Below are 22,475 nucleotides of genomic sequence, written 5' to 3'. Positions count from 1 at the left end.
CTGCTAAAACAGCCTAGAGCTTATGCTGGTGTGCAATATCAAATTATGGTTGCTCCCAACCCACCCGGTTTACATAAAGTGGCATAAATAAGCACCACAGAACAGGAACATACCGTATACCTCTTCAAATCATCTGTTGCAGAATGCGTTTGGGTTTGATGGAGTGATCATTTCAACAACAATATAAACGCATAGCTGACAAAACATCTTTATTAAAATAGAACATCTTTCCTTTTAATATAACACAAACACAGCAACTGACAGAGTACAGATCAAATGTGAACACCCTGGGATCAATTTATCTAAAAGCTGAAAATGTTTCCCAGTTTATGAACATATAAAGTGATCTTCCCAGTGAGTTGAAGCTCCTCCTTAAGGAATTTCCCGACATATTCACAGTACAGCACGTCACAGAACACCCAAATCTGAGTCAGATCCCTCTGAATGTTGGCATTGCAGGTCGGCAGTTTGGAGTCCCTGATGGCATGGTTCAACCCCCTCCACACCAGCTCTACGTCCCCCGCTGTGACACAGTTCGTTTCCCCTACGACCCACTTGGCCCTCTGACGCATGTGGAGCCTGTGCTTCCAAACCAGCTTGTGGAACTGTTTAGAGAACGCCTGAGTGTTCAGATTCTGAATGAGCAAACCTCTCTGTGAAAAGACACTCCATGATCGTCTAACCTCCTTCTCAGTAGGGAGTGTGTCTTTACAATGTGCTGATGGCGCTGTCCGCAGCCCGCAGCATGCCTGAACACGCCCGGTGGGCGGTCTCGCCAAACTAGTTTGGGCAGAGTTGCTCTGCAGCCTCCCTTCATCACAGTTAGGGTTAGGGTCGGAGCTGACTGTCAGCTGATGGGTTTGAATCTTTTCCAGATCGCCCGGAGAGATGGTCGGAGGTGCCTTGGCCGCTCTGATGGGCAGGGAGGTGTCACGTCCGGCTGGGAACCAGGGTGTGAACGTAGGAAGCACCCGGCAGGGGAAGTCCTCCAGGGCTCCCTGGGTTCGGTTCAGCAGGGCTGTCACGTCCACAGTGTTGCCTTTGTAGTGCAACAGCACGTCCATGCAGGCAGGCTGTCACAAGATGGTGGTGCTTTCCTCAAAACATTATGTCACAATTCCTCAATCTTGACACTCTGGGGAAGTGTATAAGAGAGGGACACATAAGTAACATTGACCACAAAAAGCTCTCAAGAAAAGCCATGCACACTACACAGGATGGTATCAGTTATATCAATATATCTTGTCAGTCTTCCAGGCAGCAATAGTGGTTACATAACAGTCAACAGTTCAAGTCGAGTTAGGCAAGCCTCCTTGTTAGGTATATGGCCCTGCCAACACCTTAGGTAGGGTGTAATTTATCATTTAGGGCGTTTATTGTATATTGTGTATAACACTGTTGAGGCCCGTGTGAACCAACTTTGACTTTGGCTACATACTAACTTGATAACAACTACTATAACTGTAGATCAGAGGTCCCCCCTTAATCGCTACACTGGCGGCAGTGGTGGGTGGGATGGTCTCTCTGTCTCAGGCAATTGGGAGTGTACTACCATTTGCATCACCAGTCACTCTGATTGCTAACTGAAAGAGGGGGAAATGTATTTTACACATTATACTACACCCCCTCTGCAAGAGGTCTGAACTTCATGGCATTGTGGCCAGGTATATAGCCTTCCTTTGTAACCAAGGTAACTGGAGAGAGACAGAGCCCTGCTCTGATTGTTCACACAAAAACACTAGCTTTAGCTTCCGTAGCTAGATGCTGCTACTAGCAGTGCTAGCATCATCTGACATAACCACCCCACTAGCTAGCTGAATAGAATCTATTTAGCTGGCTTCTGCTCTGAAATGGTTAGCCTCCAATCACACGTTTATGCATATCGATACCTAACAAGTAAAAACAAATACATGTCTGATGGATAACTTAAATACGAACCGGGATTTAAGTTGAACATCTCCAAATTGAAAGCGTTAACCAGTTAGATTGCTAGCTAGCTAGTTAGCTAACATAGCTAGCTAAACCACAGACAACCTCGCGAGAACAAGTCCACTTTGTATGCAGTCTGGTTGGGGGAGATGAAGTGGCTCAACCACTGACTGCTTTTATACATTAGTTGCTCTACTTACCCACATTCAGGATTTCTGTCTGCCCTGAAGTTAATGTCCATCCGTAACATACCTTCTCTCTGACTAATCAGTTATCATGATCCCCACTTAGACGCCAAACGATACCTCCACTAATAACGCCTCATACACTAGTAACACTTAACCCCCTGCAGCAGTTTATACATGCCCAACACTAGCTCTCTGTTCAACTATCTTACCCGCATCTAAGATTGTTACATGTGACTCAAACTATCAACTATCAAAAGGAAACGATCTGAAGGTGTGGCCCTAAAGGCTACGGCAGTATAATACATTACCCACAATAACAATAAACATCTCCCCACAAACCCCTAACAATAACAACAGACAACAACAAACATTGATAGCAGTTTAATCATCAGGTTCATCGTCTTTATTCAAATTAACAGCGTGCTGAGATGTCCAGCAGCCCAAGTCATTTCTGTGCATGCCGTTAGGCCTGCAGCTAAAAATGACCGTTTACCTACTTTAAGCAAATCTAATTTATAATACTGCAACAAAAGCACAATGTTTATACCATGAGATGTGTAGTTGTGAGGTCAAATAAGATTATATTGCTGTTCTAAAAAAATTGCAAGTTTTACATGTCTCAAAAGATCATATATGGCACATTTTGGTCCATGTTGGTACTCTCATATCTCAATCATTTTTAAACATGTATTAAACAAACAAAATATATTTTTAACATGTATTGTAAATGTTTATCAGCACAGCTTTATGACAGCATTTTTCTAAACACAACTGCAGAGGGGCTTTATCTCTCGCGTTCTTGTTGACATTTGGACTCTTTTATCGTTATCTTCCATTTATCGTACAGTGTATTCAAATCTAGATGCGGAGTTCTCGGGTAAGGATGGCTTTGGGACATTCACAGGAAGTAATCAGGGGTACGTCTGGTCACATGGGGCTCTCCGCGTCGAGGGGCGGGGTCAAACTGTAGGCTGGAGGGGGAAACAGAAATATCAAGGTCAGATGATCGCTCTGCTTCAGTTATGAACTGCAGAGAAAACATCTTCCTACCAAGTCCTTTCTCTGGCATGTGCCCTCCCCCACATGGTTCTAAATGTTTAAGATTGGGGCATGGGACTTCCCCTCACATCTCTACCGCCTCTTTAAAACCATATAGGACACAAAACCACACATGCGCACTCCAGGGCAAAGGGTAGAGGACACACCAGGACGTAACATGATGCTTCATACTTACAATGAATACTTGAGAGTATCATCCAGTTCCATGATAGCTGCTTGGTTGCCACAGCGATAGCAGTAGTTCGGCGCACTGAAGATGGTGACAACATTCTTGTCATGACCCCAGTTGTAGCCCTGGAGAGAAACGAGGTACAGATATTGATATTCAGTCTCAACCCCACGGATGTGTCTGCACATCACTACCTCAATTACTGTTACAACACAATTACCCAATGAACAAATGTCTACAGGTTTTAGCATCATGGTTTTCAAATACCAATGAACTCAAATACATTTGACGCAATGACAAATACTAAATTAAACACCACAGTGCAGGCTCATCTTCAAAGGGGGAAACATACAATCTTCACTTCGTATGATGCAAGATTTATAAGCCTCTAAAAACATACAATATTCCTTTAAGCACCCAATGTCAAAGTGTAAATGCACCAATGGAAATACTGTACCTCCATCACCAGCTGGTGGGCCCGGGACACCAGAGTGAGGCCGTTGGCATGGTTGAAGGTCTCAGAGATGTCCTGTCCAAAGGTGTACCCTGCCCCCCTGGGGGAGATGCCCCAGCCACCACGGTCATCAGGGTCTGACCACAGCAGGTCACACATGGGGCCCTGGGAGAGGGAGAGATTCATTTGGAGGTAGAAATCAGCACAGGCTCATTGTAACGCATGGTACGGAATGAGGAATGGTATCAAACGTGTGTCCACTGGTGTGAGGATATTCTACTCAGCATAACGGTGATTGGTGAAGCCTCAACCCATTTCTCTATTGAATGGCACCATGACATTTGTTAAGTGTATTTTACCTTGTATTTGTGGTTTGCATGGTACTCTATAGGGGTGTCATGTTTTATGCAGTTGTAAATCCAAATGCTTTATGGCTTAGTTACCTCATGGGGGACCTCCTGCAGACGGTCCAGGGCTCGTATATGGTCGAGGGTGTCTATTGAAGGAGAAAGACCTCCATGTAGGCAGAAGATCTGACAGAAATGGGGCAAGGTAAAGGGTCGGATCAGAGCTAAATATTAGCATTGAATTAGCATATTAGCATTCTCCCATAGAATCAACTGCACACATTATACATCCTGTACATTTTGCAGGGAAAAAACAAACAACTCATGCCGTCCTCGTCTCCCCTCACCTGTCCGTCTACGAGTGCGGTGAGCGGGAGATAGTCAAACAGGTCTGTGAAGAATTTCCACACGTTGGCGTTGCCGTACTTCCTCAAGCACTCGTCGTAGAAGCCGTACACCTGCGTGATTTGCCGGCTTTCGTGGTTCCCTCTCAGAATTGTGATTCGTTCTTGATACCGGACCTGTTCAGGACAGGAAGGGATGGAGTCAACAAGGCGTGGAGGTGTGAGCAAACCAACTAGCTGTGAAGTGAGTTTACAGCGTTGGTGTTAGGCCCTAATTGGTTTTCGTGTTCGAACACTTCGGTGTACAGCATACCTTTAATGTGACAAGGAGAGTGACTGTTTCCACAGAGTAGTAGCCTCTGTCCACGTAATCACCCATGAACAGGTAGTTGGTGTCAGGTGACTTTCCTCCAATCTTGAAGAGCTCCATCAGGTCGTGGAACTGGCCGTGGACGTCCCCGCACACTGTGACAGGACATCGCACCTCTTGTACGTTAGACTCCTTAGTGAGGATCTCCTTGGCCTAGGAAAAATACAAAGACACACACAAATCAATTAAGATTAACGAAGATTGGTACATATTGAGATCATCCATGGCTATACGTCGTTATCCTTTAAATTGACAATTTAGCAAGCCAACCTCACCAAATCAGAGATTGAATTAGTTAAGATTGTTAGCTACTAGTTATCGATGCTGAGCATGAGGGAAATTATTTATGATCCCCATAATGAAATAAAGACATGCAACATCATTAGCTACAGCATTTATGTGGTTATGATATGTGGTATTGATATGATATGTGGTATTCTCTGAGAATGCTTTCACAATCATTTTGCTACTGTGTTGAATGATGCTGTCAATGCCCAAGCTATCGGAACGTGGCTAACGACGTTAATACTAGCAAATAGCTAAGTTGCAAGTTAACATGCGTTACTATCAATGTTTTACTGGTTTACTTTAGTAATTTAGGCCGAGTTGAAGTCGTCAAATTATCGCTCACATTATGGTTAGTTCCGTGTACAGTCATTCTAGGCTTGGCCAGCTAATTGTAGGGCTAGCGATGCTAGGTAGTTAGCCCGTTAGCTTGTAGTAGTAGGCCCCAATTAAATCTATAACGTTAGCAGGTTAGCCCACTCGATGTTATTTCTCGAAAAATAAAGTTAAATTGTGCTCACCTTCTCGCAAAGTGTTCTCACTTGGTTTTCCGATAGCTGCTTACACTCGTTTAGTTGTTCAATCCATTGGTCTAATTCCTTGGTAAAAGGTTTGTCGTCCATGATGACAGCCTTGGTAGAGGTGGTGGTGGTATCGACGCGATGCGCTAGCTGGCTAACTTGCTAGTGATGCTGTAGCTTTTCTGTATTGTTAGCCGCTCCCCGTCCCGCCAAACTGGTTATTCTACAAACCTTAAAGCTAAAAACGAACGGCTATATTAATTCCTTGATCATGGTAACATGTGTAAGACAAACGACAAATGTTTGCAGGCGAATAGAATATTATAGAGGGAATCAGAGTGGATTAAAATCCCCTGGTGCGGCAGAGCCGTTCTGGCGATGGAGTGTCGCAGCAGCAGGAGCTAGGCTACAACAATAACATACGGGGTAGCGGGGCCGGGCCGGGTCTTTATTTCTGACACATGACAGCCGCCTAGCGGTGGTGCAGGGGATTGGCACATGGTAAACAACGATCAATGATATCCACGCAATTGAATCAACATTAACTACATATTATTTTGGGGCAAGATGTCAAACCAGGTGGGACTGGTTACTGCTTACTACTATTCTATTTTGTTACACCTGTGATTTAGGCCTATGTGGAAACCTCAGGTGAAAATCTGACATTATTGTTACCAAGAGAGTGTGATGTAGTTATCCATTGCAAACAAAAATACATTAAAGGGAGTTAGATATAACTGAGGTTCGGAAGGACACAGACAATTCACCTCAAACTCCACCACTAACCAATTACCTACAATGCATAGGCCTATATGCCCATCCGATCTACCTGTCACCTGTGTGTTTCGCTAAATTGTGCCCCACCACCTCCCTACTCTCCGCCCCTCTACCTGTTTACTCTGCTCCATCTCTACAGGATCTAGGGGGGATGGGGGGGAGACGGACGCTGTGTAGCCAGCAGCACGCCCCCTAACCCTAACCCTAACCCTAACCCCCCCCCCCCCAACTGGAACCACCACACCTCTAACCCTAACCGTAACCCTAAACTTAACCTTAACCTTAACCCTAACCCTAACCCTAACCCTAACATTAACCTTAACACTAACCCTAACCTTAACCTTAACCCTAACCTTTACCCTAACTTTAACCTAACCCTAACCCTTACCCTAACCTTAACCCTAACCCTAACCTTAACCCTAACACTTACCCTAACCTTAACCCTAACACTTACCCTAAACCTAACCTTAACCCTAACACTTACCCTAACCCTAAACCGAACCCTAACACTTACCCTAACCCGAACCCTAACACTTACCCTAACCCGAACCCTAACCCTAAGCCTAACCTTAACCCTAACCTTAACCCTAACCCTGATCCTAACACATTCAGTGGTAGGTGTGGTCTGTTAACTTGTGAATATTCATGTTACTGCAACTGAAGTGTAGAAAGTTTTGTATGCAAAAAAAAAATGCCTGTAAATATACATGAACGAATGTCAAAGTGGCAATGACACGTCCATAGGCCTATATAGACTCAGACAATGTTAACACAACTAAATATGCATATCATTTGTGCATGTATTTGTTTTAGTTCAAGATGTTCGCGAGATGAGGTTGATATCCAATATTTTCTTCTGGAAGTGATGCAACAGTCTAATGCTCTCTGTAGAGGGTCCCTCCCACTGCAGGCATGGGGTAACGTCCTCTATCAAACCACAGGCTCTTCCTCACATGTACATCATAGGAGGCTGGTGGAGGTAGAAATCGGAGGACAGGCTCATTCTAACGCATGGAACGGATGTACTGATGTACTTTTTGTTCTGTTCAGCCCCTGGCTGTTTCCTCTTTCACTGGCTGGGCTGAACTCTGTGGCTCAGTATCGTTCAGAATGGACCTCTCATTGCGTAAGTGAAACCTTTGTAATTCTCGTGAAAGAAGTTGATGCCAAAAATGATTTGCATGTTGGAATTGCACCAAAAATTACTTTCAATCTTTGATTGTGTAATTTGCAGTGCACAGAGTGGACATGTCATGTCTGTTGTGGATTGTAACTTGCCTGTCACTGTTATCGCATGGTGAGTACAGCAATGCTTTATTTTTGTGTTATTATGTGTTTGTCATTTTCATAATTTTCCTGTTACAGTGAGAAAGATTGTTACCATAATGCTCAGCTATTTATTGAGACATAAAACAGTATACACAAGTGTTCCAATTTCCAAATGCAGATCAGATCTCCTGTCAGAGTGAAGGTCATGCTGAGACAGTCCACACTTATGGTAATTAGTTTTCAATAATTTATAGTTTTTACTTCGTCTACAGTCTCGCTTGATGTGAATTTGTTGATTGACAACCAGACATGCAGCATATGTATGATGTAAGGTTTGGCCTCACATTCAATACAACCCGCACTCCCATTACCATTGAATCATGTCTATATGTCATATCTTTGTTCCATTTAAAATGTATTAATATATTTCTGTTCTGACGTCACCATCAGAGGAGTTCACGGTGAAGGGTGGAGAGTTGCAGAAGTGTGAGAGTGACCACAGTGTGTGTGTGGTGGACTCCAGCGACTGTCAGGCTCTATCTCCAGTATCTAACCGTGGTAGGAAGTGGCTCCACCTCTATTTTCATATAATGAGTCACTCCACCTCAACTGTGTTGATGTGGAAGGTTTAACATGGTACATTTAGGTACACCGATTAACCCTAATCCTAGACTAAAATGCATCTTCAATGGAGATTTTCGATTCAAAGACAGGCTCTTTGTAATGCAACACATTTGATACCATTCCTCATTCCATTCCATGCATTACAAGCCTGTCCTCTGATTTCTACCTCCACCAGCCTCCTCTGGTCCTCTGATGGTATTCACCACCTGTCATGAGTCCTATAACTCCTGCCTTGAGATGTCAAACCTCCTCAATGAACTTTAATTTTTTCCTACTTGACTCCCTACTTGACTCCCTACTTGACTCCATTTTCAGAATCCGTGAACATGTCCTGCTACTATGTCTCCTCCCACACGTCTCTGACATGCATGTGGAGTCATGAGTCTGCCAATAATGTGGACATGGTCTACTCTCCTGTGTTCAGTCAGTGAGTAGATTCCTGTTGTCATGAAGAGAGAGAGAAACTCATTCTGTTGTACATTCTTGTCAGTGGAGGCTGGTGGAGGTAGAAATCGAAGGACGGGCTCATTGTAACGCATGGAACGGAATGAGGAATGGTATCAAACACACACACGTGTGATAAAAAACCTCATACCATTTCATGCATTACAATGAGTACGTCCTCCGATTTCTACCTCCACCAGCCTCTCCTGACTGAGATGTTATATATTGCATACTGTAGATACATTATTGATATGCTTAATAAAAGATCAACCATTTCCATCATCTGTCATGTATACATTTCAGGAACACAGAGATCTATGCCTGCACACGCATCATAAGACTGAGTGGAAGATTCAACATCACGCTGAGAATGAAGAACAGCTATGATGGAACGGAGGCGTTGTCAGAGCCTCACACCGTGGCTGTATATCAAATAGGTGGAAAGTTCTCTTCAGTCAGAATGTTAATCGTTTACTCGGGATGCTGACTGTTCCTTCAGACAGTCTATTTAGAACACCTGGCACCATCAGTACACCATAACACTCATTGGGGATCATACATACATGTATACATACATACACATTCATGTACAATATTGCAAAACAGCTTTGCTTTCCAACTCAGAGAGACCTCTCAGGTCCAGGTCTTGTCAGTCATAGCAATTAATGTAAAAAAAAAGAAAAAAAAAGTAATGTGTTGAGTGACTGAGTGAGTACTGACTGGTAGATGGTCTGAGGATGTCTGAGGTGGTCTGAGGATGTCTGAGGTGGTCTGAGGTGGTCTGAGGATGTCTGAGGTATTCTGTTTCTCCCTGATAAACATGTCTCCTTTAGAGAAAGCTCCTCGTCCGTCCATCACGTCTGTTCGCGGCACGGCAGACTCCCTGGAGGTTGCCTGGGCAACTGACCGCTGGCACCACCGATGCCAGCTACGCTACCAACACATCAGCACCGACACCTGGACTCAGGTAGAGAGCTGGGGGTCAACTGATGTCAACCTCAATGTCCAAAAACATTTATATTTGATCATTGGATTACATTACCAATCATTAATCATACTGATATTGTTTCTACTGCACGATCAGAAACATCTGTCTTTATTTACAAGTTCGGTTAATTAAGAGGCAGGTGGAAGTAGAAATCAGAGGACGGGCTCATTGTAATGCAAGGAATGAAATGAGGAATGGTATCAAACACACGTGTTTGATACCATTCCTTATTCCATACCATTCCCTATTCCGTTCCATGCATTACAATGAGCCCTGTCCTCCGATTTCCACCTCCAGCAGCCTCTCCTGGTTGGTATAATAACGGTGTCTCTGTGGCCCCAGGTGCCAGGCTCCGTCCCTGTGGAGGATGGAGGGACCACAGTCACCAGGACGGCTGAGGGCTTGCTGCCCTTCACCTCCTACAGCTTCAGTGTGGCCTGCAGGGGGAGGGACGGTTTCTGGAGCGACTGGAGCACAGAGGCAACTGGAGCCACGCTGGAGAGGGGTGAGCAGTGGGGTGAGGAGAGGGGGTGAGGAGTGAGGTGAGCAGTGGGGTGAGGAGAGGGGGTGAGGAGAGGGGTGAGGAGTGGGGTGAGGAGAGGGGGTGAGGAGGGGGGTGAGGAGTGGGGTGAGGAGGGGGGTGAGGAGTGGGGTGAGGAGTGGGGTGAGGAGGGGGGTGAGGAGTGGGGTGAGGAGAGGGGTGAGGAGTGGGGTGAGGAGAGGGAGGGGCAGGGGAGGCTGGTGGAGGTAGAAAATGGAGGACGGGCTCATTGTAATGCATGGAACGGAATGAGGAATGGTATCAAACACGTGTGACACCATTGGAAGCCTTACTGAAGTGGGTCATTGTGTCTTAAAATCATTGGAATAAGAGTTCACTATTCTGTGTGTATGTTTGTGTGTGTGTGTGTGTGTGTGTGTGTGTGTGTGTGTGTGTGTGTGTGTGTGCGGGTGTGCATGTTTAGAGTGTGTCTAAAGATCCAGTTTACCTGAGCTACAGTATGTTGAAACTACAGTATGTTGAAGCTACAGTATGTTGAAGCTACAGTATGTTGAAGCCATGTCTTCAGACTGAGCCTGTATGCAACAGACCCCATGATTCCATCACATCACGTATGATGAGCATATTATAGTTGATGTTCATATCATCCACAGCTCCCTCTACACCCCCAGACGTCTGCTTCCGTGTGGAAGCCATGAAGCAGCAACCAGGACTCCGTCACCTGGTGCTCATGTGGAAGGTCATTACAGTATGAAAATGTTGTTCATGGAAACGTGTTTTTCTTGTGGTCTACAGAGTGATTATCCCGAGCATGGTCTCCTTGGTGAAACTCATCCTCACATTTCAGAACCACACTAGAAGAACGCTTTACAGTCATGTGTTTGTATTTAAAGCCTTATACAAAAGGAAATAGGAAACATGCCAATGAATGAATCATTCAATTATTGAATGGAGACTAAGGGGAGGCTGGTGGAGGTAGAAATCGGAGGACGGGGTCATTGTTACTGCATGCATGGGGAATGGTATCAAAGACGTCAAAATACCATTCCTCATTCCATCCCATGCATTACAATGAACCCGTCCTCCGGTTTCTACCTCCACCAGCCTCCCCTGATGGAGACCCTCTCTTCTTCTCTATGTTCCAGGCCCTGGATGACTATGATGCTGGTGGGCGTGTCCTAGGCTATGAGGTAACGTATGCACCAACGAAGAAGCAGCCTGTGAGCATGACCACCAACACCACCGCCCTGATGACAGTCGTCATGGTGACGGAGGACCAGTGTGATGTCACAGTCACGGCCTACAACGGTGCCGGCCGGTCTCCTTCCTCTCACCTGAGGATCAACACTCATCTTCATCACGGTGACTTCATCTTCATCATCTCTCTAACAGTTGAACTGGCCAGAGAGGCATCAGTGAGCAGGGGAGGCTAGTGGAGGTAGAAAGGAGCATTGCAATGAGCCCGTCCTCCAATTTCTACCCCCACCAGCCTCCCCTGTGCATTACAGTGAGCCTGTCCTCCAATTTCTACCTCAATCAGCCTCCCCTGTGCATTACAATGAGCCCGTCCTCCAATTTCTACCTCCACCAGCCTCCCCTTTGCCACTCTTGGGCAATAGGTCTTGCAGATGTAAAGAGACATCACACAGACATTGCAGAGCATCAACCTGAGCAGCCATCAGGATTATTATGCGTCCCTGGCCCCTGGCTGGTTATGCAACATCCTCTGTGTGTCAATATCATCTGGTATGAGTCTGAGAGGGAAGTGAGAAACATCAGATGCTGAACATCTCTAAGTATTACCAGAATTCAACGTTTATTGTGTGTGAAGTCTATTTCTCCAAAATATTTACAGATTAGACAGAGCCTGAGCTATTTACATCATCAACATACAGAAGGAATATGGTCTTGAGCTAGATCCCAGAAGAGGTAAAGACATATACCAGGGGAGGCTGGTGGAGGTAGAAATCGTAGGACGGAGCTCATTGTAATGCATGGAATGGAATGAGGAATGGTCATGTGTTTGATATCATTCCTCATTCCATTCCATGCATTACAATGAGCCCATCCCTTCCGTTCCATACTTCACTAAGAGCCTCCCCTAGTCTGATTTCTACCTCCACCAGCCTCGCCTAGTCTGATTTCTACCTCCACCAGCCTCCCCATGTCTGATTTCTACTTCCACCAGCCTCCCCTAGTCCGATTTCTACCTCCACCAGCCTCCCCTGACTGACTTCTTAGAAAAGCAAGGGCTCTCATAATCCACACTGTCAGTCTGGCAGACATGTTCTGATTTGTAAATTCTGATTGCTTAGATACCGGTAAATAGATGAGTAGTTAGTGAATGTGTTGTTGATGTTGTTATTGTTGTTGATGTTGTTGTTGTTGTTGTTGTCAGCCCTCCCCCCTGTGGGCAGGCTGTGGGTTGTTGTTGTTGTTGTTGTTGTTGTTGTTGTTGTTGTTGTCAGCCCTCCCCCCCGTGGGCAGGCTATGGGTTGTTGTTGATGTTGTTGTTGTTGTTGTTGTTGTCTGCCCTCCCCCCAGTGGGCAGGCTGTGGGTTGTTGTTGATGTTGTTGTCACCCCTCCCCCAGTGGCCAGGCTGTGGGTTGTTGTTGATGTTGTTGTTGTTGTTGTTGTTGTTGTTGTTGTTGTTGTTGTTGTCAGCCCTCCCCCCAGTGGGCAGGCTCTGGGTGATTTCTGTAGGTGGCGGCCTGGTGGTTCAGTGGGATGTGGAACACACCCCCCTGCCAGTCAGTGAGGTTGCCATAGAGACGACCTCTGACCCCACCTCGCCCAGTCACTGGACACGAGTGGACGGCTCCACCACCTCAGCAGTCTTACAAGGTAGACTTTAGCTCAGAGTGCTAAAGTCTCTGATGGTCCGCAGGTGGCCTGGGCTGGAACCAGAAAAGCACTATACAGGTATTCTTCTTCTTATTATTGACTGTTCATAAATGCCATCCCCTCTGTTCCAGACCTCCAGCCTCTGCAGACGTACAGCATTAGCGTTTACCCTGTCTACCAGCACCTGTGTGGGCCTGCCACCTCCGTCCCTGCCAGCCTGGAGCATGGAAGTAAGTCATGCTAACCCTAACCCATCATGTTAGCCAGCTGAGCTAAAGTCTTCCTTCATTCAGTCAGTCAGTCAGACATTCAGTCAGTCAGTCATTCATTCTGTCCATATATGATGGTAGTATTTTACTATCCACATCTTTGTTGCCTCAGTGCTCCTGGATGTTGTCAGGTTGCATGTTGTTGCCGTGACGAAGACCACAGCGACCGTTGGGTGGGAGTGGCAGAGGAAGGAGCAGCCAATCAGCGTGCTCAGATACAGAGTGATCCTAAGACAGGACGAGGAGGAGCAATGTAGGAACAATTTCTCTGTTTCAACTTTCCATCAATCATATCATAACTTTGAGTTTTATGCATTGACGGCCGAGTGTTTAAGTTAGACATGTTCATCCCAAGTTATTATTCATATCAATCTTGGTACATCTATTCATGTTGGTACAGTATATTGTTAACCAATAACCAATAATGATGATCTATTTCTTATTACAGTTACAGTAATGTCAATAATGTTGATATCAATTTTTCTATAAATATAATTGTGTATGATGTATGGTAAACTGTGTATGCAAGGCTCCCTTATAAAAGATACCTTGGTCTCAATGTGACTCCCTGCCTAAATAAAGGTTACATAAGCAATATAAAAATAAACATAATAATATCTAATAATACCTGTTCTCTCAGCTCTGTCTGTGTGGCCAGAGGACCGTCAACATACGTTCCTCCAGCTCAGAGCCAACACCCAGTACTCTGTTCACCTATTGGCTGACGACACCTCCCGAGAACTCCTCAGTCTCACCACCAAGCCTCTAGGTCAGTCTTCTTGGGGGGGGGGGGGAGTAGATTGAAAAAGGGAGTGAAAAAGTGTTTAGTTCTATTCCATAGCATTGCTTGCATCATTTCTAGTCCATTTTCCCCCCTGCCCCAACCCTCCCCTAAAAGGAAAATTGTAATTATATGTTATTATTATTTTTATTTCAGTCTTCTTATCAGAGCTGTGAGAACTGTGGCACTCAATCAATCCCTCAACCAATATATTTTTTGAAATACTCAATTTCATTGTACACACTAATCTACAGGTTTTGATAACCCTGTAATTCATCTAAGTTCCAGAAGTCCTGATTTGAACCCTGCTGTAGTTGTTTTAGTGCATTGCAATGTCAAGAGGTTATTTTGTCCACCTACTGTATCAGGGGAGGCTGGGGGAGGTGGAAATCGGAGGACGAGCTTGTTGTAATCGATGAATCGGAATGAGGAATGGTATCTACCGTGTTCCTCATTCCATACCATGGTTACAATGAGCCTGTCCTCCGATTTCTACCTCCACCAGCCTCCCCTGCTGTCAACCATGTAAAGTGACACTAGTTTCCTCTTCAGAGAATGATGAGATGGTGGCTATAGTCACTCCCCTCATTCTGCTGGCTCTGGGCCTTGGTGTCTTCTACATCCTATCCAGGACTGTGTAAGTACTGTAGTAACACACATTTACACCACTGGGACATACAGTAGCCCTGCCAGGGGAGGCTGGTGGAGGTAGAAATCGGAAGATGGGCTCATTGTAATGCATGGCTTTTTCTACCTCCACCAGCCTCCCCTGCCAGTGGAGACAGATTAGTGTTTGACAGAGGACATGTTTACTCTGCTGTCAATTATCTTATGGAGTTCTTCATCCTCACTGACTTGAGATTCCTGAAGGGTTAGGGTTTCCCCTGGGAGTCTCCCCTGGGAAAGTAATGCCTTTCTACTGTACTCTGCTGTACTCTACTGTACTCTATTCTACTCTACCCTACCCTACCCTCCTCTCCTCTCCTCGCCTCCCCTCCAGATACAAGGCCTACTTCTTCCCAGCCATATCCAACCCTGGGGTCAGCCGTGCAGGGCGCTGGCTGCTGGAGGCCCATCATGAGGTACCTTCCACTTCTGTCAGGAACACGTCATTACTACTTAAACTAGAGGGGATTGTGTTGTATACAGTGCTGTATTGTTACAGTTAAAGCTGAATTTTACCCTGTATTCCAGTGGATTTGTTTTCATTATTCAGCAAGAGTAGCCTCCCCTGGTAGCCTCTCCTGGCAGCTTCCCCTGGTAGCCTCTCCTGGTAGCCTCCCCTGGTAGCCTCCCCTGGTAGCCTCTCCTGGTAGCCTCTCCTAGTGTACTCTGACTATTTCCCCCCCAACAGAGGACCCGTGTGCACAGCGTGCTGAAGCTGGAGGACTTCTTGGTCACAGACGTCCTGGGAGAGAGAGGTTTCGTTGAACTGGACCAGGGAACACCTCCACTCAGAGACCCCTACACTGTCTGCACACACCTGTCCCACAACACCACCACCCAAATCACAGACACTGGGCTTCCACCAAGCACACAACAACACAAACACAACAACAACAACACTCCTCTTGAGTGTACTACAGAGTACACAGACCCTCCCCTACAGCCTAGCCTGAGTGACTTCATAGTGAACACTCCTTCTGAGGGTGCTGCCCTTCCAGAGAGTACACACATGGAGTGTGATCTGGACTATATAAAGACCTTTCACACCTCTGGGCTGCCAAGGGGTTTAGGGAGGGACTCGACAGATTCAACAGACTTTCAATGTGATGTTGAGTATATTGAAAACACCTTTGGTGATGGCAGAAATCGGAGGACAGCATTACAATGAGCCCGTCCCCATTTCTACCTCCACCAGCCTCCCCTGAGTCTCATTCATAATGTACATGTTGTAAAACGGATGGTTAAAAAATGTAATGTTATATTCTTTAAATAATAAATGTTAATTCAATTAATAATGATCCACACGGTGTGTTGAATTAAATAGTCAGTGCTATTAGAGACAAGTGAAATTTTGTGTTCACAAAAATGTACCAAAAAAAAAGATGTGAAATATGACGTAGCTTTTAATAAATAGAGTGAGGGTTCAGAAAACCACAGCATTGAATCACATTATCCAGTACTTTTCATTGCATAGAAATGTCCATTTCATTTACTGTCTAAAACCGTGTAGTGTACAGAGTCACAACGAGCATGTCACAGGTAGACACCATTGGACCCAGCTCAGTTAAATAGCCTACTTTTTCTTGACAAAGTCTTAAAAATAGTATTTTAAGTGTAATCCACTTAGAACAATGCACATTAACCAAAGGCATTTAATATCAAACCTCTGATTGGCTTAGTTCATATGTAAGGTCCCATACAGTGAGAGGCACAGCGTGGTAGGAGAGATTCAAATATACACCAGGGGAGGCTGGTGGAGGTAGAAATCAGAGGATGGGCTCATTGTAATGCATGGAACAGAATGGAGATGCCATTAAACACACACCATTCCTCATTCCGTTCCATCCATTACAATGAGCCTGTCCTCCGATTTCTACCTCCACCAGCCTCCCCGGTGCAGTACTACCAATAGAATCATTGATTATACTCTCCCATTCATACAGTCTTGTGAAATGCGGAATGTACTAAAACGCCCCTCTAGGATTGGACAGAAAATCCCGAATAGGGAATCCATTCATTCCTCTTCGGTGTGAAGCTCATTCATACAGTAGTTTCACTCAGGGGTGCCTTTTACTTAAAGATGCACAATATACGTTTTTGACCGCTAGTTTAAAAAAGTAGCGCTTGTGAGTCTCCCACACACCACACGGACGCACGCCACACGGACGCCACTTTATGTGTAGAATATTGCAACCTCGATGATGTCGCGACCATATCTGGCAGAGGACAGTGATTCATATGTATGTACCAGGCTATCGCTGCACACCAGGTGAGGCTGGTGGATGTAGAAATCGGAGGCTCATTGTAATGCATGGAACGGAATGAGGAGTGGTATCAAACACGTGTGATAAAAAACCTCATACCATTCCATGTATTACAAGCCCGTCCTCCGATTTCTACCTCCACCAGCCTCTCCCACTCCACCAGCCTCCCCTGTTGTTCCTTAGCATGTCAATCTCCATGTATCATCGTTAACATCCTTCCCCCTGTAGAAGTGTGACCCCTTCCCGGCCGTGAGCAGTGGCCCCTCCCTGTGTCTCTAGGTCACAGGTCAGAGGTTCGCGTTCATGCCGATCCAATGTTTGACCAGCTGATGAGCGATGGCCTGTCTGGGAGGCAGGGTGAACGCAGGCTTGGTTGCCTTGACGATGGAATCCACAGCCTTCAACACAGATAAAAGCACACATTTACCGCACACAGATTTACTACACACACATTTACAGCACAGAGAGTCTTGTGGTGCTACAGGTCTACATAGCTTGAGATATCTCTCTCAGTAATGATCTCTCTCATTATATTGAAGACAATTGCAGGTTTCTAGCTGTATAAAACACACTAATAAAACCCACACATTGTAGTGAGTTTTACTATGTCTGTGTAGTGGAGGTGGTTTGGAATCTGGGCCTGTTTACCCGGGGTATTGCCCTCAGACTACGAGGATGTCCTCTTGGTCTAATGGTCATCATCGGTGACATCAGTACACTCAACACCAAGCACCCTGGAACCCCTGGAACTCTAGAAGTCACCTGTTGCCGTGTGAACCAACGGGCCTCTTCGATCTCATTCTCATCCGCTTTGATGTCTGTCGACACGGCGACGGCCAGGCAGCCAATCATGAGCGAGGAGGGCATGGGCCATGGCTGACAGAACACGTACTGGACTGGGCCAACCTTCACACCGCTCTCCTCCTCCACCTCGCGCCTCACGGCCGCCTCTATGGCCTCCCCTGCAGGCGGGACAGGGAAACCCCACACGTCACTGCTTTAGCTCACAGGGACACTGGACAGTCATGTAAAAGCAGAGTTTACTGGAGAGCAAAGGAGTTGAATGTTATGTGTACCAGGGGAGGCTGGTGGAGGTACAAACCGGAGGACGGGCTCATTGTAATGCAAGAAACGGAATGAGGAACGGTATCTGATACCGCCAGCCTCCCCTGGTACAGAGATGACACTGAACGTACCTGGCTCAACGAAGCCAGCCAGACATGAGAACATCCCAGCAGGAAACACCTTCTTCCTGCCCAGCAGACACTGGTTCCCATCAGGGTGGATGACCAGCATGATCACCACCGGGTCTGGAGGGACAACAGGAACACAAACGCTACACACTCTCAGAAAAAAGGTTTCTAAAAGGGTTCTTCATTTGTCCCCATAGGGGAACTCTTTGAAGTTCCCCTATGTGTGTGTGTGTGTGTGTGTGTGTGTGTGTGTGTGAGTGTGAGTGTGAGTGTGAGTGTGAGTGTGAGTGTGAGTGTGTGTGTGTGTGTGTGTGTGTGTGTGACAGTACAATGACAGTCTTACTGGTTAATATTTCAATCATATAAAAGGCTTGGGAGGCCAGCCAGGACAATAGAAAACTAGAATGTGTTTTTTAACTCAACAGTAACCGGTGTTGTGTTTCAAAATACAGAATCGTAACACAGTTCTTATATTATTATATCCTATTATATGACTGATAGGACTGAGCGCTAGGACACGGTAGAAGAGGAGGGCGTCGTTTACCAACGCGGGGGTAGCAGGTGTTGTGGACGCCCTGCAGACTCCTGCAGCCAGCCTTCAGACAGGTCCTCTTGTAGCCACCCTCTTCCACCCGGGTCTCAGAACCGCAGGTGGGGCAGAAGCTGTACCTGCTGTGCCATGCCAGAACGGACCGGGCCTGGGCGGCGATACCTGGAGGACAGAAGAGGAGGCAGGGGGAGGAAGGTTATTCTCAGCAGGGGAGGCTGGCGGAAGTCGACATCGGAGGACAGGCTCATTGGAATGCATGGAATGGAATGAGGAATGATATCAAACACACTCAATCCATTCCATGCATTACAATGAGCCCGTGCTCATTTCTACCTCCACCAGCCTCCACTTATTTTCAGTTATGAACTAGGTTTCTGTTTACTCTACAGTCAAATACATGACAGATAAACAGACCCTATAGTCGACTTCGGCTTTGTTAAGACATGCTATTTCAGTCATAACTGCATGTGCTGTCAGTTAAAGGAAATATAATCATTTTGGTTTGTTAGTCTCAGTTTCATAACATCCTCTTCCAGAAAAATAAACTTGATCCAGTGAATATTTCTTGCTGCAAAATATATGGTTTTGTGCAACATTGTTTAAGTTCCAATAGTGTGTGTTTTTGCAGTGCAACTATTCCAAATAATGTAAATGTAATACTCTGTGTAATTAATAATTACACAGAATAATAATTAATAAGTAGTAATAAATGGATAACTAAGCCTATTTTTTACTCTGTGTGTATGTAATGATTTTGACGATACATCTCAGTGTATCATCAGCATGAGCAGTAGAGGTAGAAATCAGACGATGGGCTCATTGTAATGCATGGAATGAGGAATGGTACCAAACACGTGTTTTCACCGTTCCATGCATTAAAATGAGCCTGTCCTCTGATGTCTACCTCCCCCAGCCTCCCCTGCCAGAGGGACACTGACCAGCCTCATCCTCAGGCAGCTTCAGCAGGCCAGGCATGGGTTGTTTGAGGAAGTAGCCGTCCGTCTGAGCGTCTGTGAGTTTGAGATGCTCCGTTGGGTCGTCGTCTGTGTCGAGGGCAAACCACGCCGTGGGCTCGCTCCCCTCCCTGGGGGGTCCGGAGGGGGGCTGCCTCTGCTTCTCCACCCCCAGGAAGATCACAGTGGTCCCGGGCTTGTGGAGCAGCTCTCCCACAGACCCCAGACCCAGCCGACGGAGCCTGGTACCTGGTCCCACGTTAGTCTGTGTCTCCCCAGAGGCTGAGGTCACCAGGGGGTTGAGGTTGAAGAAGAGGATGAAGACTGTGTCTGGGGACGACTGTCTGGTCTCCAGCCACGCTCTGTCGGTCCGCTTCTCACTCATCCGGTTCAGAATATCTCTGTTGAAGTAGTTCTCTTGTCCCTCCGTTCCGGTGCCTGGGAGAACCGGGACCCATTTGTTGTCGGTTCCGGAGAGCAGGTTGGCGATGTGTCGGTGTCCCCAGAACTTGGCGATGTCGTAGGCCGTCTGAGACGACCAGTTGACGGAGAACTTGTCACATCTGATAGAGGAGAGGAAGGGGGGGCTCATGACACATCAGGGGAGGCTGGTGGATGTAGATATCGGAGGACAGGCTCATTGTAATGCATGGAATGGAATGAGGAATGGTATCAAACACATGAGGAATGGTATCAAACACATGAGGAATGGTATCAAACATGTGAGGAATTCCTCATTCCATTCCATGCATTACAATGAGCCCGTCCTCTGATGCCTACCTCCATCAGCCTCTACTTTAAAGTACATAGCTAATCATCTTTAATCAGATAGCTTGGAATCGCTTCATACATGTAGTCTAGCTATTAAACGCTTGTGAAGACGTTAATCCGACAGTTACTACAGAATGTTATGCTATGATTCCAGGGCAGGCTGGTGGTGGAGGTAGAAATCGGAGGAGGCTCATTGTAACAGATTGGCAATGATCCCGTCCTCCCATTTTACTACCTTCACCACCTCCTCTGTACAATAACTCACCCGTTTGAAAGCAACGTCTCCACAATGTTGAAGTGTCCGTTCCTGGCTGCCAGCATCAGGGCGGTCCAGCCGCGCTCTCCAGTCCCATTGATCAGTGACCCGGACCGAGAGAGCATCTCTAAGACCCTGACCAGGTCCCCCCGGGCCGCACCGTCCAGAAACCTCTCCACCAGCTCCTCCTTGGCATTCATCTGGATGTCAGCCATTTTTGTGATGTACTGTACCTGTATGGGTGAGATGGAGTGAATGTTAGGGGTTTGAGTGACAGGGTAGATTACCTATAGCAGGGGAGGCTGGTGGGAGGTAGAAATTGGAGGACGGAGCTCATTGTAATGCAGGGAACGGAATAAGGAATAGAGAATAGTATCAATCACGCATGTTTGATCACATTCCTCATTCCATTCCATGCACTACAATGAGCCCGTTTTCCGATTTCTACCTCCACCAGCCTTTCCTGACCAATAGCCTACACATGAGAGAGAACATGGAAGCCGTTTGAGTGACTGTATAATGCTCAACAAATACACAGTATTTTCTTTGAAATAGCGATCATTACTGTAAACTATGTTCTCTAATGAGAACAGAGTCAGCACACCAACTCAACCGGACAGTTTGAGTGGGGTTGGCTGTGCAATGCCCCCGTTCTCCGTTATCATTGGCCAGATTCGCGTCAATCAAATTTTGTTCCAGAACATTACAATTGTTGATTGGTTAGTGTCGAGAGGCTACTACCGCATTGGGACGAGATGAAAGTCAGAGGCTTTGAGACAGTTTCAGCCCTTTAAAAACAGCAACCCTGATAGATTATTATTGCTGCCTTATCAACTGATGTCAGTTAATTATCAATGTTAACAAATAGGAGGTCTTTATGCCGCTTTTTTATAGTTTCCAGCTCTGGTTATGTCACGGCTGTCGGTGTGTTGTAAACTGACGTGAGACAAGAACCTGAAGAACGCTGTTCTCAACAAGTCAAGATATAGATTTCACCTACCGTGCTTATTCAGGGTGTCACTAGCCCTGAAAAAATGACAGCTAGAAACTAAAGACCCCAAACCGACAGATATTTACCCAGTTGTGCCAGCTGTCGGGACGAAGTGATTCCTTCTCGACTGAGGGGTTGTTGCATAAAAACGGAGTGAGTTCACTCAGGAGCAACAGCGCCACCAAGCGGAGACGTGCGCAAAAACACACAGTTCCATAACTGCGCATATGTTGAGTGCCCACATCCTTATCCAGCATCCAAGGCGCAAATGACCACACACAAATGGCTATAAATAAAACAATTTTTAAAAAAACTTTCAGATTTATTTAAGAATTCTTGGTTACAAAAAGAAGCTCTTCCACGTCGGCTTGGCCGCCTGGCACCGCCGCCTCTACGTGGATGCAGCAGCCGCAATACTCGGTCACGGCTTTTCACTGTCCTGGCGCCTCGCTGGTGGAATGAGCTTCCCACTGCTGTCATGACTGCAGAGTTACTACTAATCTTCCGCCGTAGACTGAAAACCCATCTCTTCAGGCTACATCTTAACAGCCCCTCCTAAAGACCTCTTCACCCTCACTACCCCTCACTACCTCCCTCACTACCCCCCTGTACTAACCCTAACCCTAACCCTAGAGACCTCTTCACCCCCACTACCTCCCTGTCCAG

General features: G+C 46.2%; 4 protein-coding genes across 6 annotated transcripts; 1 reads left to right on the top strand and 3 right to left on the bottom strand.

Moving 5' to 3' along the window:
* Positions 1-202: 202 nt before the first annotated feature.
* On the bottom strand, positions 203-2,300 carry shld3 (shieldin complex subunit 3). The gene is made up of 2 exons (XM_083674184.1): positions 2,130-2,300; positions 203-1,135 (listed from the first exon to the last, which is right to left on the bottom strand). Exon 2 carries the CDS (start codon positions 1,062-1,064, stop codon positions 303-305), a length of 762 nt encoding a protein of 253 aa, XP_083530310.1. The 5' UTR covers positions 1,065-1,135; positions 2,130-2,300; the 3' UTR covers positions 203-302.
* A 183-nt stretch (positions 2,301-2,483) lies between these two features.
* LOC310807434 (serine/threonine-protein phosphatase 2A catalytic subunit beta isoform-like) lies at positions 2,484-6,066 on the bottom strand. Its single transcript, XM_083673932.1, has 7 exons — positions 5,667-6,066; positions 4,804-5,013; positions 4,494-4,667; positions 4,243-4,332; positions 3,803-3,964; positions 3,352-3,470; positions 2,484-3,088 (listed from the first exon to the last, which is right to left on the bottom strand). Exons 1-7 carry the CDS (start codon positions 5,766-5,768, stop codon positions 3,016-3,018), a joined length of 930 nt encoding a protein of 309 aa, XP_083530058.1. The 5' UTR covers positions 5,769-6,066; the 3' UTR covers positions 2,484-3,015.
* Positions 6,067-8,167: 2,101 nt separating this feature from the next.
* On the top strand, positions 8,168-16,155 carry LOC310806543 (interleukin-6 receptor subunit beta). The gene is made up of 14 exons (XM_083672683.1): positions 8,168-8,270; positions 8,652-8,763; positions 9,084-9,217; positions 9,614-9,747; positions 10,111-10,273; positions 10,924-11,009; positions 11,416-11,632; positions 12,936-13,115; positions 13,247-13,345; positions 13,497-13,637; positions 14,025-14,153; positions 14,718-14,802; positions 15,166-15,247; positions 15,520-16,155. Exons 2-14 carry the CDS (start codon positions 8,663-8,665, stop codon positions 15,997-15,999), a joined length of 2,031 nt encoding a protein of 676 aa, XP_083528809.1. The 5' UTR covers positions 8,168-8,270; positions 8,652-8,662; the 3' UTR covers positions 16,000-16,155.
* Positions 16,156-16,219: 64 nt separating this feature from the next.
* Positions 16,220-21,951, bottom strand: nudt12 (nudix (nucleoside diphosphate linked moiety X)-type motif 12). 3 transcript variants are annotated; one of them, XM_083672911.1, is made up of 7 exons: positions 21,819-21,951; positions 20,828-21,051; positions 19,777-20,354; positions 18,833-19,000; positions 18,292-18,405; positions 17,858-18,057; positions 16,220-17,493 (listed from the first exon to the last, which is right to left on the bottom strand). In XM_083672911.1, the coding sequence occupies exons 2-7, from the start codon at positions 21,031-21,033 to the stop codon at positions 17,383-17,385; spliced, it is 1,377 nt and encodes a 458-aa protein (XP_083529037.1). In that variant the 5' UTR covers positions 21,034-21,051; positions 21,819-21,951; the 3' UTR covers positions 16,220-17,382. The 3 variants fall into 3 exon arrangements, with proteins under 3 accessions (XP_083529037.1, XP_083529036.1, XP_083529038.1); XM_083672910.1 differs by having other exon boundaries at positions 21,896-21,946; XM_083672912.1 differs by lacking the exon at positions 21,819-21,951 and having other exon boundaries at positions 19,777-20,399; positions 20,828-20,894.
* Between the last annotated feature and the right edge of the window lie 524 nt (positions 21,952-22,475).

Source organism: Argentina silus, assembly GCF_951799395.1.
Source record: "Argentina silus genome assembly, chromosome: 7".
Classification (NCBI taxonomy): domain Eukaryota; kingdom Metazoa; phylum Chordata; class Actinopteri; order Argentiniformes; family Argentinidae; genus Argentina; species Argentina silus.
This window is presented reverse-complemented; position numbering and strand designations above follow the sequence as displayed.

Bases quoted from the DNA above. Each gene is read 5' to 3' on its own strand.
- shld3 (XM_083674184.1), bottom strand. From the start codon at position 1,064: ATGGACGTGCTGTTGCACTACAAAGGCAACACTGTGGACGTGACAGCC.
- nudt12 (XM_083672911.1), bottom strand. From the start codon at position 21,033: ATGGCTGACATCCAGATGAATGCCAAGGAGGAGCTGGTGGAGAGGTTT. The intron at 20,355-20,827 runs GTGAGTTATTGT...CTCCTCTATCAG, and splicing joins GAGACGTTGCTTTCAAACGG to ATGTGACAAGTTCTCCGTCA. The intron at 19,001-19,776 runs GTCAGTGTCCCT...TCTGTCCTCCAG, and splicing joins GCTGCCTGAGGATGAGGCTG to GTATCGCCGCCCAGGCCCGG.
- LOC310806543 (XM_083672683.1), top strand. From the start codon at position 8,663: ATGTCCTGCTACTATGTCTCCTCCCACACGTCTCTGACATGCATGTGG. The intron at 9,218-9,613 runs GTGGAAAGTTCT...TGTCTCCTTTAG, and splicing joins CGTGGCTGTATATCAAATAG to AGAAAGCTCCTCGTCCGTCC. The intron at 13,638-14,024 runs GTAGGAACAATT...CTGTTCTCTCAG, and splicing joins ACAGGACGAGGAGGAGCAAT to CTCTGTCTGTGTGGCCAGAG.
- LOC310807434 (XM_083673932.1), bottom strand. From the start codon at position 5,768: ATGGACGACAAACCTTTTACCAAGGAATTAGACCAATGGATTGAACAA. The intron at 4,668-4,803 runs GTATGCTGTACA...TGTCCTGAACAG, and splicing joins CTCTCCTTGTCACATTAAAG to GTCCGGTATCAAGAACGAAT. The intron at 3,471-3,802 runs GTACAGTATTTC...GTTTCTCTCCAG, and splicing joins CCCACCAGCTGGTGATGGAG to GGCTACAACTGGGGTCATGA.